The sequence below is a fragment of the Myripristis murdjan genome, chromosome 9 (assembly GCF_902150065.1).
Source record: "Myripristis murdjan chromosome 9, fMyrMur1.1, whole genome shotgun sequence".
Classification (NCBI taxonomy): domain Eukaryota; kingdom Metazoa; phylum Chordata; class Actinopteri; order Holocentriformes; family Holocentridae; genus Myripristis; species Myripristis murdjan.
The window spans coordinates 13013709-13031245 of NC_043988.1; the positions used below are offsets into that span (position 1 = coordinate 13013709).

The 17537-nt window shown below is 42.4% G+C and overlaps 1 protein-coding gene across 2 annotated transcripts in view; it reads right to left on the reverse strand.

Moving 5' to 3' along the window:
- Window positions 1-17537, reverse strand: part of hectd4 (HECT domain E3 ubiquitin protein ligase 4) — a 44894-nt gene that overhangs the window by 19592 nt on the left and 7765 nt on the right. Inside the window, exons 3-39 of one of the 2 annotated variants that reach the window (XM_030059396.1) lie at window positions 16747-16836; window positions 16533-16660; window positions 15217-15325; window positions 14054-14192; window positions 13499-13669; window positions 13210-13402; window positions 12942-13103; window positions 11256-11369; window positions 11012-11152; window positions 10689-10924; window positions 10447-10589; window positions 10230-10300; window positions 10024-10129; window positions 9272-9392; window positions 9041-9169; window positions 8500-8624; window positions 8145-8298; window positions 7938-8041; window positions 7651-7855; window positions 7387-7506; window positions 7175-7279; window positions 6897-7060; window positions 6422-6667; window positions 6130-6322; window positions 5384-5488; window positions 5201-5289; window positions 4915-5087; window positions 4118-4253; window positions 3878-4022; window positions 3204-3370; window positions 2570-2716; window positions 2269-2453; window positions 1707-1860; window positions 1328-1608; window positions 866-1055; window positions 683-764; window positions 349-551 (exon numbers count right to left, since the gene is read on the reverse strand). In XM_030059396.1, the coding sequence (XP_029915256.1) occupies window positions 349-551; window positions 683-764; window positions 866-1055; window positions 1328-1608; window positions 1707-1860; window positions 2269-2453; window positions 2570-2716; window positions 3204-3370; window positions 3878-4022; window positions 4118-4253; window positions 4915-5087; window positions 5201-5289; window positions 5384-5488; window positions 6130-6322; window positions 6422-6667; window positions 6897-7060; window positions 7175-7279; window positions 7387-7506; window positions 7651-7855; window positions 7938-8041; window positions 8145-8298; window positions 8500-8624; window positions 9041-9169; window positions 9272-9392; window positions 10024-10129; window positions 10230-10300; window positions 10447-10589; window positions 10689-10924; window positions 11012-11152; window positions 11256-11369; window positions 12942-13103; window positions 13210-13402; window positions 13499-13669; window positions 14054-14192; window positions 15217-15325; window positions 16533-16660; window positions 16747-16836 (5526 nt within the window). The remainder of the gene's footprint in view (window positions 1-348; window positions 552-682; window positions 765-865; window positions 1056-1327; window positions 1609-1706; window positions 1861-2268; window positions 2454-2569; window positions 2717-3203; window positions 3371-3877; window positions 4023-4117; window positions 4254-4914; window positions 5088-5200; window positions 5290-5383; window positions 5489-6129; window positions 6323-6421; window positions 6668-6896; window positions 7061-7174; window positions 7280-7386; window positions 7507-7650; window positions 7856-7937; window positions 8042-8144; window positions 8299-8499; window positions 8625-9040; window positions 9170-9271; window positions 9393-10023; window positions 10130-10229; window positions 10301-10446; window positions 10590-10688; window positions 10925-11011; window positions 11153-11255; window positions 11370-12941; window positions 13104-13209; window positions 13403-13498; window positions 13670-14053; window positions 14193-15216; window positions 15326-16532; window positions 16661-16746; window positions 16837-17537) is intronic. The other variant, XM_030059397.1, reaches the window with a different exon arrangement.

Consider the following 17537-nt stretch of genomic DNA (forward strand, 5'->3'; position numbering starts at 1 on the left):
AACCATTTAGGAATTACAGCCAGTTTTATACATTATCACTCCACTTTCAGACGCTCAAAAGTAATTGGACAAAGTATACATAACATGCGTAACTATAATTATAAGGATTATATTCAATATCTGGGGGAAAATCCTTTGCAGTCTATGCCTGTCTAACGTCTGGAACCCATGGACAACATCACCAAATTCTGAGCTTCTTCCCTTCAGATGCTCTGCCAAGCCTTTACTGCAGTTGCCTTCAGTTGCTGCTTATTTGTGGGTCTTTCAGCCTTCAATATAGTCTTCAGCAAGTGAAAAACATGCTCAGTTGGGTTTTATAGTATATTACAATTACTATAGTTTCATTACCTGGCAAGCTCAGCATTCCTGTCCCTACACACAGCAGTCTGAGCAGTTTTCTTCTTGTCACCAGTGGTGATGCCCCCAGCCGTCTCCTGGGCCAGAGACTCAACAGGTGGGCCTACGCTCACTATCAGCCCAGATTGGGCCCACTTATTGGCCTTCCGCAGAGCGGCGGATGCTTCCTCTGTGATCACCTCACAGCTCCCACTCTAGGGAGGGTTTGAGAAATGCAGCAGAGGTTAAGATGGCAACTAGGATAAAACTAACAATTTTGTTGATATTGTGAGGCTCAGCTTTTAACTTCTGGGTTACTGCGTTTTGATCATATCAAAATCCTGACCTTGGTCATGTCTCTGTCCATCTTCACCACCTTTTCCATGTTGGCTCCAGTACCAAGACGAAAGGGACGTCCTTCTGAGCTGCTGCATATTGGAGAGAAATATGGAGTGCTCATGTCAGAGAAAACCCAGTGTAAGTTTGCTCACATGAAATAAAAACAATGATTTAATAGTGGCAGGTTTACCTGAGTAGTGGCTGTAGGACCTCATGTGATGACTGGTCCTCCCTCTTGTGGATAAAGATTGACAGTTTGCCATCTACAGCCTCCCCCTCCTCCCCAACGTCCTTCTCAGATTTCAGAGCTCCTTTGGAACTGGCACGGGACAGACTGGTGTCTGGCTCAGATGAGCTGGGGGAGAGCAGGGTCTGGCAGCCTGGCAAAGACAGCATATTTTAAATAAGGTTACCAGGGGTTACCAGGTTACCTCATGACAATAGTAATCCACTGGCAATGTCCTAATGCTGGCTCATAGCATTTAGCATGTCTTTGACACTACAGGTTAAAGACATTTAAATTTTTAACCAAAGAGAGTGCTGTCAAGAGTCATGCTCAGCCCTTCCCCCAAGCATTGTTTGGTACTGCTAGTTAAAACGAAGAGGTGTCTGGCGAACACAGATGGTCAAATGTCACACCAAAGAGACCAACCTGGTACTACATAGTCTGCCAGCTTGGCCAGGAGCAAGGCAGCGATACGTGAGGCAGGGTCACTAGCGTCCTGCTGCTCAGCATCTAGTGTGTTCATAGAGTAGCTCCATGAGGGCAGTGCCACATTGCCACAGTCCTCCACACTCATGAGGGGCAGGGCAGCTCGGCACAGCTGAAGGATGATAAGTACTAGCTTTGGAGAGGGTCTCTGGTCCAGCAATAAAGACAACAGCTTAGACACACAGGCTGGCTGGCTCAGGATGGCCTTCCCTATGTGGCTCCTGGAATACAAAACAAAGGAGCAAGTATTATATACAGAACATGGTATTAATCACAATATAAATTATTATTTTTCCCAACAATATTGACAGAACTTTACCTGGAAAGGTCATTGAGCAGACTGAGCACATCTTGTAAGGCATCATTACCAGCTGCCTGGTTCCCACAGCACTCTGTGGCTCGGGCCAAGTGATTGGTTAGCAGGCTGGACACCTGACGTGCCAGACCAGAGTGCACTGCATCTGTAGAACCACCTTTAAATAGGAAGAGGAAATATTACTGAGCTATCACTGGTACAGTGCACCAATCCCCAGCATGCATCCATAGCATGCACTCATTTCATCTGACAGTGTGAAGACACCATTAACATTCTTGAAGTGCACCATCACATAAGTTGGCTGATATGCCCTAGTTTCTCAATTCCTTTTCTGACACACCTGCTGAGTTTATCGAACTTTTATCTATTCTACAAATTTTTCAGTCTTTGTCTCATTTTGGTAGCAAGATCTGCAAAATATACTCCTCCTAAGAGAAATAGGTTCATGCTTTCCTAAATACTGTATTCTTTGTGAGCACTGCCAAAACAATATAACATATATTCTGCTTGACAACTGGTTACAAATAACACTGTTACAGCTATGACAAATAAGCACTTAACATACCTTCCACTTTCTCCCACTCAATACAGCGGTTGGCCAGCACCTGAAAAGCAGCCCAGGCCATGGTCGCCACCTTCTGCTTTTTTGTCTGCTTCTCATTTGAGCTGCATTCCCTCTGGCCACTTAGGCTACACAGGCGGTCCATGAGCTGGACCAGACCACTCCGAACTAGGCACTGCTCTTCACTCCTATGGTAACACAGAGATGACAAATGAAAGGCAATCACAATGGAGGATGGTAAGGTCTGGCAATAAATAAACAAATCAGGAAAGGCACAATGCAATGTCAAAATGAATTCTCTTGCCTGGTGTACGGGATTGTGCAAAGCATGCCAATACTATTGGCACAAGCAATAGGGTAGCGAGCACATAGTGACACTACAGATGTCATGGTCTCCCCAAAGGCCTCTTGCACCTGCTCTACCATTCCTCCACAGGTCAGCTCCTCAATCCTGCATGAATGGCACATAGAGATTTATTTTTATTTTGAGTAACCAAACACCACACATTGTCATACCATCAAAATGTAAGATATCAGAGTATTTTGGCCATGTTTCCCAGCTTTATTCAGTATTTCATCAGAATTTTTTGAAGATGTAGAATTTTTTGGTAATTGTGTTTCTGGCAATGTCATGATCTTTTCCAGTGGGTATTGCAGTATAACAACTGTTTTTATTCAGATATTTACACCATAAGGATAATTAGGTGTGAGTGAAATTATAATTTAGATGATTTTATGAATTAATGTGTGTTTTCACTTTTGCCTTTATTCAACAGTCCACAGAAGAAACTCAGGAAAGATGGGGAGAAAGAGGACAACTGGCCTATGTCCAAGGTCCCTCGCCAGATTGAAGTATGTTGCAGATACAGTGGACAAAAAATGCTCATTTAAATGAATGTACACCCAACTAAACAGGCATGCTAGCATGCTGCTCTTACCTTGGGCCACCTTGCAACACCATGGTGACAGGACCCACCAGATGTGTGACTCCGCCCACTCTGACAGCAGCTGTAAGCAACTCCCTCATATGAACAAGCGCCTGTTTTCGCGTGCTGCCGCGTCTCCAGCGCGTCTGTGCAGCCGAAAGGAAACTGCTACTGGACACCTTAAGGAAGCAGCAGTGCTCACGGGTCAATATGCACAAAACTAAAAACAAATACAGAATTTAGAGTCTCACAGCACAATTGCTGTTAATGAAGGCTACGCTTGGCTAGCGAAAATGATTTCAAAAGATGCTGTCAAAGTGCAAAAATCATAATCCATTTCAGATGCAGCTGTGAACTGCAACTTAACTATACACCAAAAATCAAGAAAAAAACATAAAGGACATTTTTCCTCAGCTGTTGTCATAAGTAGTAAAAAATGGTTGTTTCTGACTGCAAGAAGATGGTGAGAGTTTGAAAATTTGAAGGTAGGGAGTTTAACTGTCAGGTTAAGACTACATCTTCACAACAAAACATTTATTTCATACATTTCATGCATTTCATTTCCATTTATTACTCAGATACTGCTCAGTAAATAAGACACACTGTGATGAAGTTTAACGCTGCATAAACATTAAGGATTGAAGCATCTGCCACCTCAACGAGAGAGTGGAAGACAACAGACTTACAGCCTGATCAGGTGTAGTGCCAATAAAGGCAAAGAGCTGTCCCAGCAACACACTGTATGTTGGCTTGTCACGGCTGTCCTCAATGGCGAGTGACTGCAAAAGTGTGAAAGAACTGCTGCGGTGACTGGTAGGGTGGTGCCGCCTCCTGTAAACAAATAAAAAGGTAATGGAATAATTCCCTTTTCATTCCTTTCTTTGTATCTGCATCATCAAATCTATCAAACAATGACTGACAAATACCTTTGGGGGGCATGGTTAAACTCCAAGTCCTGGTTGGCTATCATCTCCAAGTCAGAGGGAGCAGACATGCTGCGCAGGAAGACCGGCTGCTTCACCATAGGGATCACTGTCTTGGTGTCAGACACTGACTTACAGGCTGGCACAAAAGATGAAAACAATTACAGCAACTGGCTAAACATGCAAAATCACCACCGTTCATTTCCCGTTAATTGAATCTGCATGAAATGTGTCACTTGTGCTCAAAAGCCACAAATATCTTTGGAAAGAAACACAGCTACAAATCATGCACTATTTATTAACTGCAAAAAGTACATTTGTTTTACGATGTATTTTCACAAGTTTGAAAGTGTCAAGTGGTGTAAAGTATTATTATCATGTACAGAGTTGTCAATTACAACCAATCTATAAAAAAGGCAAAATTTGAGGTTGCTGAGAGACACAGACAACATAGACCCATTATGTGACAAGTTTAAGACCAATAAGACCAATGTGTAAATGTTCTGTATTTTATAAGTCACTATTGATGGTGAAGTGTCACACTCAAATTACAATAATAAAATGCTACTTTACTGATCCACATAGGGGATATTTTTTTCTTTTTGCTCAAGGGCAGTCAAAGACTCAGTTCAGTTACCCAGCTGTAACCCTGAAGCTGATTTCATTAGGGCGAGGGAGCTTGCCAGCATGGAGCTTGGAATTGGGTTAACCCGTAAGCCATCCTGACATCCAGCAAAGTTTCAGGTAGCAACTAGCTATTTATGAAAATCAGAGGTAGGACAGTTATAAAATGTGTGTACCTGGTCCTGGTGTTCCAGCAGGTGTGGTGGTCAGGCTCCTGCAGTGTGGGGCTATGGTGACGTGGAGCAGCAGCTCAGTGCGATTCATCAGGCTCCTCACCAGGGCTTTGGTTTTAGCGAGTGGAGTGCTACTTTTTAGGTGCATGGAGTTCACCTCCTGGAAGAACTTCTCCCTGTTGATGTAGATAGATCAAGTTATGGAATTGAGTGAGCCACGCAAACTCAAGGGACAGTGAGTTGCCCACTGTCCACTGTTCTGATACCAGCATAATTTGAATTTAATTACCTCAGTGCAAGGACAACATTTTCCAAGTCACTGAAATCAAGTGGGACCTCTTTCAGGGAGCAAAGCAATTCCAGCTCCTTAATTTTGTTCTGGTAAATGAAACAATAAATCATGAACATCATAGCACACAGTAGATAATCTCTAGAGAATGAGTTTTTAAATGTGCATGGAAGAGCTCTGTACCTCAAAGAAGTGGTAGTCATGAAAGAAAGGAGCGTTGTTCTCCAGCTTCCCCTGCTGGGCCTCCTCTACCTCATTCTGCCACTTCTGTTCCAATTCTGCTACACTCTGAAGCAACAGGGATAGTAATTGGACACAATAAAACTTCAGCAATTTGTTGCTGTTCATATTGGTGGCAGTGAGTTACTTCTTGCCAACCTCAAAGCCTCTCAATCTCAACCTATTTTTTTTAACTGACACAGCAATATCATCTAGTGTTTTCCCATTGCTCTCATATTCCTTTATATTACTTTGCAAGATAAATTTCACAATGTAAATTTATTCAACAGGAAATAAATAATATGCTGCTGACCAATTTAAACATCTCTCAGACTTGTTTATTGTTACAATATGTCCATTGCAGCCTAAGCATTTGCAAATGTAATTATAAGGCAATGCAAACAGGCTCAGTATTGTTAAGTGTGGCTTATAATAATATAAAAACACTAAGCTAGTAAGCAATGCTGTCCTAAAAACCTCCCCTCTTCATTATAGAGTTCTGTTTATTCCCTACAGCCATAAGGAGACATTTTAGCATGTTTACAATTGAAAAAAAATCTTTATTTTTATGACTGCCTTGCATTTTTAAGCTACTGCCTTCATCTCAAATAGCATAACCGAAAATAGGCAGATAGACAAAACTATAACATGCACGTAGACCTCCCTGACTGGCTAGGCAACATATTTTAAAGTCCCCCCAGCAGTTTTACCTGCAGCTGTCGCTCCATTGCATTGATCTTCTTGAAGGTCTCAGCCATGATCTTACAGACCAAGTCATACTCCTCTGCATGTTCTTCCCGGTACTGGTAGTTGACAAGTGACTGAAGGGCATCCACCAATGTTAGATGTTTTATCACACATGACACTATAACTTCCTCCATGACATCTGGCCTGATCACTTCCCTATAAGAAAAAGAAAAGGGTTGAAGATAAAAGTTAAATGATGCTTTGGAAAAGAGAGTGATATATTATCTTGCAATATATAATCCCACAGTATAGTACTTGATACTGGGACGGAACTGCGGTCGAGCCCTTCCAGACACTTCTCGTAGCCTGCCCATGATTCCTGGAGGCAAGCGGATACGAGGCAGGTCAAAGTAGGCTCCTGGCATGAGGCCTGGGGGTGGGATGAGTACATCGGAGGGGTAGGTAAACTCCCGGTCCTCCTCAATGGTCAGTGGTAGGGGGGAAGGGCTGGGCGTGAGAGCAGGAGAGATTGCCCCATTTGCTTCAACCTGCCATTGACACCTGAGAAAGCAACGATTGTTATTCATCTGTCATTGTTAACTCTACATTCTCCATTTTTTTCTCTTTTCTTGTAGATGTGGATGATGCATATAGTAATGCAGTAGTATTTGCTAAAGGTTACAGCAATTTAGCTGTGCTTCACTAATTCTCCATTACAGTATATTCCACGGGAAATCAATATCATTTGTCTTAGTAGATTTATTGTTCCATTTGAATTTAGCTGTGTCACCTTTGCAGCAGCTTTGAGCAGAGCAAATCATGGCAGGCTTCCTCCTCTCTTGTCACCTCTGGCCCATTATACAGGATTCGCAGCATTGAACAGGCAAGCACTGACAGACCCAAAGCGAGGTCTGCCAGGAAGGGGAGGCCTCCAGAGACATCCTCAGATGACTCCTGAAAACACAGAACAGCATATTCAGAGTCAGCTGATGAAGATCATGTTCCAAGCCTCCAGTATGGCGGAGACAGTCCAGATGCCTGGGACATGCTACTGTGTCCACAATTCACCTGTGCTCTGACTGTACAGGAGAATCCCCACATGGCTTTATCAGGCGTGTTGTGTTCACGTCCACTCCTCATCTCAAAGGAGAAGGTTACGGTGTCACCCTCAACCTATAACAGGAAAATGAAAATGGTTTTGCCCCTCATGACTGTTGGTGTAATGTATTTCAAGTTTTTTTGTGTGTCTGAATGTAATCTATGGCAATAGTGCCTTTTACCTTGACAAGGTCTTTGGGCCAACCTGTCCCCAGGACACTGCGACTGCCATAACCCAGTGTGTTTCCTCCATATTCTGTTACCTTGCGGCTGTTGGTGTTGGGGCCGGCATAGATCACCAACTGAAATATGAGAAATTATTCAATGATTAAAGCTCCTCAATGCTATGCCTGAAGAATACACAATGAGTACACACCGTATGCAACAGCTCCAAAGTCTCAGGGTGGGCATTATGCCTACAGTTAATATTTTTTCAGAATGATTACCTTGTCATAATCATATTGTGAGGAGCAACGAGAGTCAAAGCGAAGGTACAGGCAGCGGGCTCCTGGGATGTGTACAGTTTCCTTGAACTTGTAGTTGTCGCGCACCGGGTGCACTGTCTCCACTGTCTTCCCAGCAGCCCATGGTGCAGGGATCTTCAGTCCAGTCAGGAAACCCGGCTCCTCCCGTTCGTCAAGGATTCTAAAGCTAAGAAAATCACATAAATAAGATTACATAACTATAATTTTGACAGATAAATGCATTTATACTGGTCATTCAGAAAACGAACTTGTCCTCAGTAGTAGATGATTTCGCCCCCTGCCCTAAGAGGCCACTGATAGTTGGAGGCTCCTCAGTGAAAAGTGGAGATTGGGTCTTAAGTAGGAGGGCAGTCTGTAAAAGACAGTAAAAAACATAACTAATCAGTGCTTTTTTAACTCATGAGTTTTATGTAAAGTGTGAAATCATTATCTTTTACACTGAGCAGGACTCCAACCTGGCTGGTATAGAGGACTAGCTGGACTAGCTGAGGCATAAGGGCATCAGCAAGTGTGAGCGTCTGCAGATTAGGGTGCATCAGGGAGGTGAGCAGCACTGGCAGCAGGTGCCCCAACATGGTGGCCTTGGTTACCTGTTCCAGGCCTTTCAACCTAGGGATAATATAATAAGAGAAAAGAGGAAAGGCAAATGTTGAGTGTAAATTTAGAAGAGTACCTAAAAGTTACAGCTTGATTCAAAAAGTTACACATTATGCAGAAAATCAGATGAAATATATGAAACAAGGGATAATCAAAGACAAGACAGTTAAGAGGGAGGACATAAGAGCTTAAAAACTGCAGTAAAAGGTTCACCTGGTTTCTCTGTCAGGGATGTCACTATTGATGAGAGCTGTGGTCACCTGCTGCAGGGTCTCAAGCACTTCATCACACCCAACTAGGATCTTAGTGGCAAGTGACAGAATGCTGCTCTGCAGCTCCTAGGAACAACACAGACAACAGGCCCACACTTCCATAACACTGCTTCCAGAACACACATAATTAATCGAAACTTTACTCTTATGCCAAAAGGTAAAAGCAAGCAAACTCATGACACTGCGGCACAATCAGGACAACTGAATTCACAAAGACTGTGTTTACCTTTTCATCAATAACCATGTTTTTCTTTCATCAATAACCACGATTACCAATACTTAAAACAATGCATGCTTTGTAAAGAGACATTAAGTATTGTAGCAGCTATTGATACAACTGCATTCAAAACAAATTAATATGCAGAGCTGTAGAAGAAAATCCATGTTCCATTGCACCTTTCTTAGGGCAGCTCTCCCATCAAGATGGGCAGACGGATTCCACATGGACAAACAGAGGTAGGGGAATTAAAGGGGATGTTTACCTGTACCTTCATTGTTTCCCCTTGAAGGGAGCTGTCACTGTCATCGTTATCATCTGGGCGGATTAAAATTGTGTTACTGAGGAGGTGGTTCTGAACAGCCATGAGGTAGCGCAGACTGGGTGAGACCACCTAACAGACAAGAAGAAACATCTTAAGTTAGTATGAATGCAATCTCACAAAACACGTGTTCTTGGTCAGTGACATTTAGTGGCTCTGAATTGATATGCATACTGGCACAGTGGAGAGCAGCTTCTGGAAGTCATCCCTGGCAACAGTCTGACATTTGGTGATAAGGAGGCATGATTCCCGGACTACAGTCTTCAGGATACAATGCAGTAGTTCGTCACTCAGTCTATGGGTGAAACAGAGAGACAGTTATATCATAAGAGGTCCTAACTCAAAGTATCAAGTTAAGATGTAAAATTATTCTGCAGGAGTTAGTAAAGACCACCGAAGTGATTCAGAATTTCCGGTTCCATTGCCTTGCCAGAAGAGTGGGAAAATGCATTTAGGTACAAAATTACTGCTTCAAACTGGGTCTGAAGCCAACCACAATTGAGTCTGCTCTCCTCACTACTTCGCCAAGTATCTCTGGATTTAGCATGTTTGCCCCTTATTTCTTTACTTGGTGTGAAACAAGTTTTGAGCTGCAATGAAAAAAATCTGAAACTTGCTGTCATTACCTAACTTAGCATTATAGGTTAATGTCTCAGGGCATCTCAGGAGTCCTAGTATGTTGCATGCATGTATACATTTAAAAATAGAATAAGTTTATAACATATGTAATGGACCTACCCTGTCTCTCTAATGCCACAGTTTAACATATTTAAAGGACACAATTAATACAAGCAGAAATAACCAAATGCATTTTTCCCACAGCCAAAAAAAAATCATGAAGAACCCGGATGCATCCTGGAAACCCTAGCTACTTTGTTGGTCATGAGGGTTTATTTTGCACCCTGGAGTTAGAGTGCAAAGGTTACCTGTAGTGGTCATCATCTTCACTCCCAAATCTATTTTTCTGAAGCTGGTCAGCCAAGTTGGTCAGGATGACATCACGAAGCTGGGATAGACCACTGTTTCTTTCACCTAGGGATCAAACACAAACATAGATCAGTACATACATAAAACATATTCACCACAAAATAGTGGTCAACTACTGAAGTTAAAATCACCATTTTAAACTCACCTTCAGTTAGAACCAGCTTCAGCAGTTTGTTAAGTTCAGCCTCTCCCTGATACAATGTATTCAAGCCTGAGCTGTATAGATATAGAGCACACACCATTTAAATATGATGGTAAGGGACTTTTACAACTGTTAGTTACTTCTCATATGTGGACTTAATACATGCACTGTATGTTTAACATGCATTTTCTAGTTGTTTGTTCTAACATGTTGGTCTTACCTGATGGCTAGGCACACCTCTCTCTGAATTTCTGCTCCTATCTGATCCACTGGGGCCATCAGTAGCTGCCACAGGAGCAGGCCTGACCGACGCACACTCTCCCTGTTCTGCTCTGACTGAGGGTTGAAAAACCTGAACACCACCTGGAAAAGGTGCAAAACAATGGAAAAAAGAAGTCTGAAAAAGGAAAAAACTTGATTTATTTACCATGCAAACTGTCACTAGCTGAGTCTGAAACCAACCTGAAATACCACCAAGATGCAGCGAATGATGCAGGTATCTCCGTTGACCATAGCCTTCTCCATGATGTCGCAGATGCTGCTGAAGTGGCGGGCCTCAATGGGGTGCTGTTTGCCCAATAGGGCGCTCAGGGGCAGGCTGTTGCTGCTGGCCGACAGCAGGTTGAGCTGGTGGATACACATGGCACCTACGTGATGAAGCAGCTGGTTGATCACCTCTCCAGTGGCCACGGTCTCCTCTGTAGAAGGACAAGGTTTGCCAAGGTTCAAATCTCTGACTTAAGCTACAATGAACATCTGGTGGTTTCAATAGCATTTTTGTCTACCTTTGGGTTCTTTGATGACGTGGTTTACACCGAGCCTATGGCACACATGATGGAAGGCTTGGTTCCCAGGGTTGCACCACTGGTCCATGTAGTCACTGGAGCAGGTCCAAATCAAATTGTTCAGAGCATCATAACAGGCTCCTACAAAACCAACAGGGTACAAAGCTGAATGTTAGTTATTCTGATACCACTGTCCAATATCGTTCAATACAAAACAGCAGAATGTGGTAAAGGTTAAGCTTACCCAGCCCTGCCACCTGGGCACCCCTGCCTAAAGAACTGCCAGGGGCATCAATGAGGTCTGCACGGCTGCTGAACTGACCATCACCCACATTAAAGACCAGGCTGGAGGCTAGAACTGACCAAATAAAAAGTTTGGTGAATCAACTCATCATTGATGATAAAATACAAGGCATCAAGGTTCTTACACAGTTTTAGCAAACTCTTCCATGACGAATCCATTACATATACTTAGAATGGAAAATTAGCGCTTTCCACACACAAAATGTCAGTGTTTGAGTAATCGCAGGTGAATTTGTTTGGTCCATTAGCTGCTGTGTTAGGTCAACCAAGTTTGCCCAAATTGGCCAAAAAATAATCAGACCAGAATAACCAGATAGACCCTTTTACAAAGTTCCCACAGTGATGCTTAAGCACTGCTCTCTATTTATGTCTGATACGCCTTTTTGTGCTTCTCATAACCACGGTTGGGTGCCGTACGTAGCAACGTATTTTCAAAACAAATCGTTTTGATATGAAATCTTGTTGCCAAGGAAAACTTTAAATAGGGCAGCCACACCGCCCACTACATTAGTTGAGCTTGTCTACCCTGAGGCTAGATAAGACTGTCGAACTAGAGGTAGAATACGGCAACATTGTTGGAGTTAAGAGGCCAGCAGACACAGATAATAGGACATGTGGTGCACTGCAGCAAGTGAAGGAGGAGACATGGAGGCCAAAGGGAAAAAAATAGAATAGACATACATACAATCTGGTCAATCTATATAATGTTATGATATTATATTTCATTCAATTTAAGCTTTATTACTGATTTTAGTGTCTCTTAAAAAAGTGTTTGAATATAGAAACTTAAAGATGCAGTGGCTAGTGGATAACTTTTTTCTTTTTTTAGATAGCTATAATTTTCATGTCTTGTTCTAACTGTAAACACAACACTTGTTGCTGTGTTGTTACGCCTTCAAAAGCTACCAAGACCATCATACAAGCTTAAACTGATCACATTCGTATACATACTGCTATATTTTTAGGTCCATGCGAGTGTAATACATAAACTAAGTTTGGTCTATTAACTAATTCCCTGCAGCTTCATCAGAAGTATACTAGCTCAAAATTAATGTAGTAGATATAGACCGGAAAGCAAGATGATTTTTAGCAGCAATGCAAAGCTGAAAAATTGTTTAGAAAGATGCACAACATGACACGTGTGTGTTGGTTTCACTTTCAAAACTCTTTTCAGTCCTGTGGCTTTCAAAATGGCAGAGCTATTGTTTTCCATAGCACTGCCAACTATATCACCTTGTAGGCTGAATATGCAACCGGAGCAGTGCTGTGTGGTGACACACACCACTGCAGTGTGAGAGCAGAGAATAGTTCCACCATTTTTAAAAGTCAGGAGACTAAAAACAGCATTGAAAGTGAAACCAAAACAAAAATAAGGTTTTAACAAGCCAGACTTGATGAAGGTATTACACCCTCATAGAGCAGCAAATACCACTATACGGTTAAGAATCAGAATTTTCACTTTAATGTGAAATGCCTGGCTAACCAAAAAAGGTTTATGAACAAATTTCTATGACTTTTGGATATGTTTAGCTTTCTAGAATTTTCCCAGACATAGAAAGTTACACTTGTCCAATTTGGAACATGGCACCCTGGGGATTTAGCAATAATGCTCCATGTGTGCTCTTACTTTTGAGAGAGGAGAGGCTGCTGGTGCCTCCAAACAGGGAACGCGTGGCAGAGCTCCCAGACACACCAGGAGGGGAGGACAGCATTACTAGATAGGTACCACACACATACATAGGGGTCTTCCTCAGAGTCTTAAGAGGGAGTCCACAGCTAGTGTTGACGGCTGTGAAAGAGTTCAAGAGAGGTGTGTCACCACAAAAGATTTCAGAACAGCATGATCGCCAATAACTGCACATTATAAAATTGTACATGTTCTGTTGATGAATTACCAGATTGTTCCTCCTTGACAGTATTGGTAATGGCAGAGCCTGTAAGAGCAGCCAATGTAGCAGAATGGGAGGCCCGGAAGCGTGACATTCGGCTCAACAGAAGCTCATTCAAGCACTTGGAAGACTCGCCTTCCTTCCGTGTTAGGATCACCCTCTCCTGCAAGATGTCTGCAACGCACAACCCCGTCTGTGTCTGCAGCAGGGAGGGAGGGAGAGTAGGCCTTTGATATATGGGCCAGGAAAATGAAAATAATGAGTCCAGCTTGCTTGTAATGGAAAGCATACTCACCGACAGGTGAAAAACATCCATGAAGACAGAGTGGCCTTTCTGGGTCTTCTCATTGAGACTGGCTGGGGACCAGACCCAATACAGGTAGGTTCCATCTGAGCAGAGGTGCAGCGTGGTCATGCTGCTGCCCACTGGGAAGTGGTGGGCTGGCATGGGCACAATCTGGCACACCTGGAAAAGGCACATTGAACACATTCTTGTGCTCCAGTCACACATGACAACATCGCTGTACGTCTACCTTGAGCTTAAAAATAGGTGCATCCCCTGCGGTTATATAAATATAAATCTGTACCTGAATTACTTTTCCCCCACTTCCCTGCTCCATCTGTTAATTTTGCCTGTATGCAAATTGTGTTTTTTTGCATCCAGAGTACATATAAGTGTAAACGCAGTGGGAGCCTGACCATGTCTGCTTTTGAAGATCACATTGCATTGACAGCAAAATAAGATTTCTGTGTGTCAGGAACACTCATTTAACAAAATGAGCATTCTGTGAGTAAGACCCATATTGACAGTATGATCAAAAGGAACTGCTTGTAAGCAATGAAAATGTACCTGGAGGGTAAAGGGGTCGATGACCTGGCACAGCTGATGAGGCTTGGCATCAAACGAAGCAGGACGGTGGAGGAGACGACTGCTGCTGAAGACCACCCAGCCGGGCTCCAACTCCTCATTTCGACAGTACACAAAACCCCTGCAAAAACAGATTGGGTTCATTTCCTTATGCAATGGTGTTTTGACTATGCATACATTTATATCAACTGGATGGACCTTTTTTTCCAACGGGGTCTTTTTTTTTTTTTTTAAGACTTGATTGAAACACCTGGCATGACATAGTGTTGTATTGCACATCTTACTAAGATAAAATCACTGTTCTAAAATAATGATTATCTTTAGGGACAGACACTATTTTTGCATTATGTGCCACAATTGAGTGGCACTGCAGCAAACTATCACATGACAAGGAACAGTAAGATGAGTGTATAATCAACACACTGCCTGAGTTCCTATACTTATTATAATCACACTACATTCTACAAGCCTTTGCATCCTGTTGGCTCACTTCAATAATATCAATGACAAGCACAATGTGAGCACAAGTCTTGCAAAAACAGAATCAGCATGTTAGCTCAAAGCTATTATGGTTTTAGCAATCTAGTCAACTGCATGCAATTGCTAAGGTTTGTGCCATTTGTAGGACAGTTGTGTCAGTAATGTTCCCACTATATGAGAATCGCATTTCCATATCGAAGAGAAATATTTTGGTCCAAGTATTACTGTTCAGGTGGAATCAGAGAAATAGAGTCACTACTGGCATAAAATTATCAAAGGTAACAAGCCTAAATGAGGCAAACCTTACATTCTTTTATTTGCAGGCAATTTTGCAAGTGAAGAAAAATAGCTCTTTGTAGAAGGAAACTCCCTTAGGCCTGCAAATTGGGCAATTTGCATCCACAGCATGCGATACAGAAACATGACCCCACTTTTCTCAGTTCAAATCAACTTTGTCAATCAGAGGGAGTCAAGATCAAAGTGGATGTGAGTATGCACTGTAAATTGGGATTAAAGAAACTACAGGGCACAAGGTCCCATGGCTCCTTTAGGATGAGCAAGGAGTGAGGAATATTCCCACTGTCACTTTCTCTTTCGGTCTGTCTCTTCTTCATCTCTGAGTGCTGCAGATCCAGGCAGGCGGTCAGGCAGCGGTGTCAAATTACCTCAGTGTCCCATGTAAACCAGAGCCCAGCTTGCTGAGTCCTCTCCCAAAGGAATTACTGGTGTACAGATAAAGCCCGTCTGTGGCTAGGCAGCGCCCCAGGTCTGTGTCTGTAAGACACACAGACAGAAAAGAAGTTAATAGGAATGTATGACAGACAGATTCGACAGTTGGGGAAAAACATTAGGGGGAGGTGTCATCACAAGAATGAAAAACCAGGAGAGAGAATCAGGATGCTCAACAAGGTATATAGGTATACAGGCATATGTTGGCATTCTCCTATCTTTCACTAAGGCTGATAACAGCTACAGTCTAATACTGATTCTCCAATTGCCTTCCCAACTCATTCTCTCTGTGTTTTGCATTTAATGGCACAAAGAAGTACAGTGAAGTGTGATTTCCTTATTATAAAATAATGACTTTTTTCCAATATCTGTACCAGACATTATAGGCAAACACATTATAATCCTCCCAAATGAATTAGTCAAATGAGACTGGGCAAACAAGATGAACCACTAAAATAATTTTGCAGTGTAATCAACTTTTGGGTTTTCTTTATTCACTTAGATGATTGAGTTCCCCAGCATGGATAATGCCTGGGAAATGTGCATGGATATTCAACTCTCAGTAGTGCTGATCTAGAGTAGTACAATCATAAAATGTCACTATGCAAACTTGCCGCGTATCAGCGCTCCTGTTCTCAGATACCTTATGCATATATGCCCTGATCAGCTTCCATAGCTCTACAAGGTCAGGTAATCGATCGCTGGAGAGAGAGAGACATCGCTTTCTCCAGTGTTCAGCTTTGTCCCCTAAATCTCTCACAGTCACCACTCTTCTTTTTAGTTTCAACATAAGCCCTTATGTCCTCACTACGCTCCAACGAGGCCAATTGAATCCTGTAAATGGCAAGGCAATCTCCTGCCTCTTTTATTGGGATTCAAACCGAAGGCATTCCTGTCAAAGAGGAAGTATAAATAATCTAAAGGTGAATAAATAAATCACAATAGAGGACAGTGTTATGGGGCCAAGTAGGACAAGCAGTCAACTCCTCTCTATAACCAATAAAATTGAATAATACATATATATACATGGCATATATATCACCACAGTTACACAGAGGAATTCATCCTGTTCTTCAGATCTTGTGGCTGCACACAAGTAAACAACATAAGTACAATGTAACACATGACTCCTTAAGTGCAATACAGCCCAAACATAAGAAACATCAATGACACTTTACACTAAATATTTTTTCAAAGGCCAAAACCAAATGAGGCTGATGATCACACAAAGAGACATGCAAAGGGAGTTTACCTTTGCTTTCTGCCCCTCCAGCTGTACTATCAGGTGTGGGCAGCATGTCCTCAAAACCCCAGGACACACTGTGCTTGCCTCCCAAGAGGCAAGATGGAGAGCCTGGTCCTCCTTCAAGGACCAAGAGTCTGAAACAGGAGAGATACAGAGTATTGTTAGACATTCAGGGGTCACCCTTCACACATGAGGACATGAACTGAAGTAACACAATCACCTGTACAGCACATCCGCCACAGGGAGATGGCCTAGGTCTGTTTGTTTCTGCAGCAGGTGGACAGTGTGGATGAAGGTCTTGAGGGATCCCCTGGAAAACAGCCAGGAAGATGAGTAAGACCTAAAAACTGATCGCAAAATGAAAGGTCATTCTTTGGGTGATGGGAAGGCAGGGGAGGGTTCCCATTCAACACATTAGAAAGGAAAATGTTCTTTCTCATTGCCATGAGACCTAGAAATTTGTAACCACTGCACATACTTACGCTATGTGTAGAAGTTATTGATTGATTCTCTTCACCCAAGCCCATAAAATGAACATATTCAAACAATTCTGTATTTGTAAATTTGGAATTTGGAAAAAAAAAAAAATCAACCTGGCATAGAGGGGAAAAGGAAGGACATACGACAAGATGAAAACAATTATTTTTAATGGTGAACCACATTACAAAAAGTCTTCATGTGTGGCAGCAAGAAAATAAATAAGCAAACAGTGGTTTTAAAAAACTACACCTATGGCAACAAGCCTTGTGTATGTAGGCTGAATTTTTAAAGGGCAAACATGTTACAGTGGTACCGTGAGACTGGTAAACTCTAGTGAAACATGGCTGCTTGCTGTATAGCAATATATGTTTGGTTCAGTGCTGTTGAGAGATCAGACAGACAACACAGATCAGTCAGTCTCGATGCAGAGTTTCCCTCTCACTTCAGCTCTTAACACCTAATCAGCGAGTGATATCAGTGCACACAACTGGCCAATCATTTTCCTCACTTAACCCTGTCACATAGTGAATT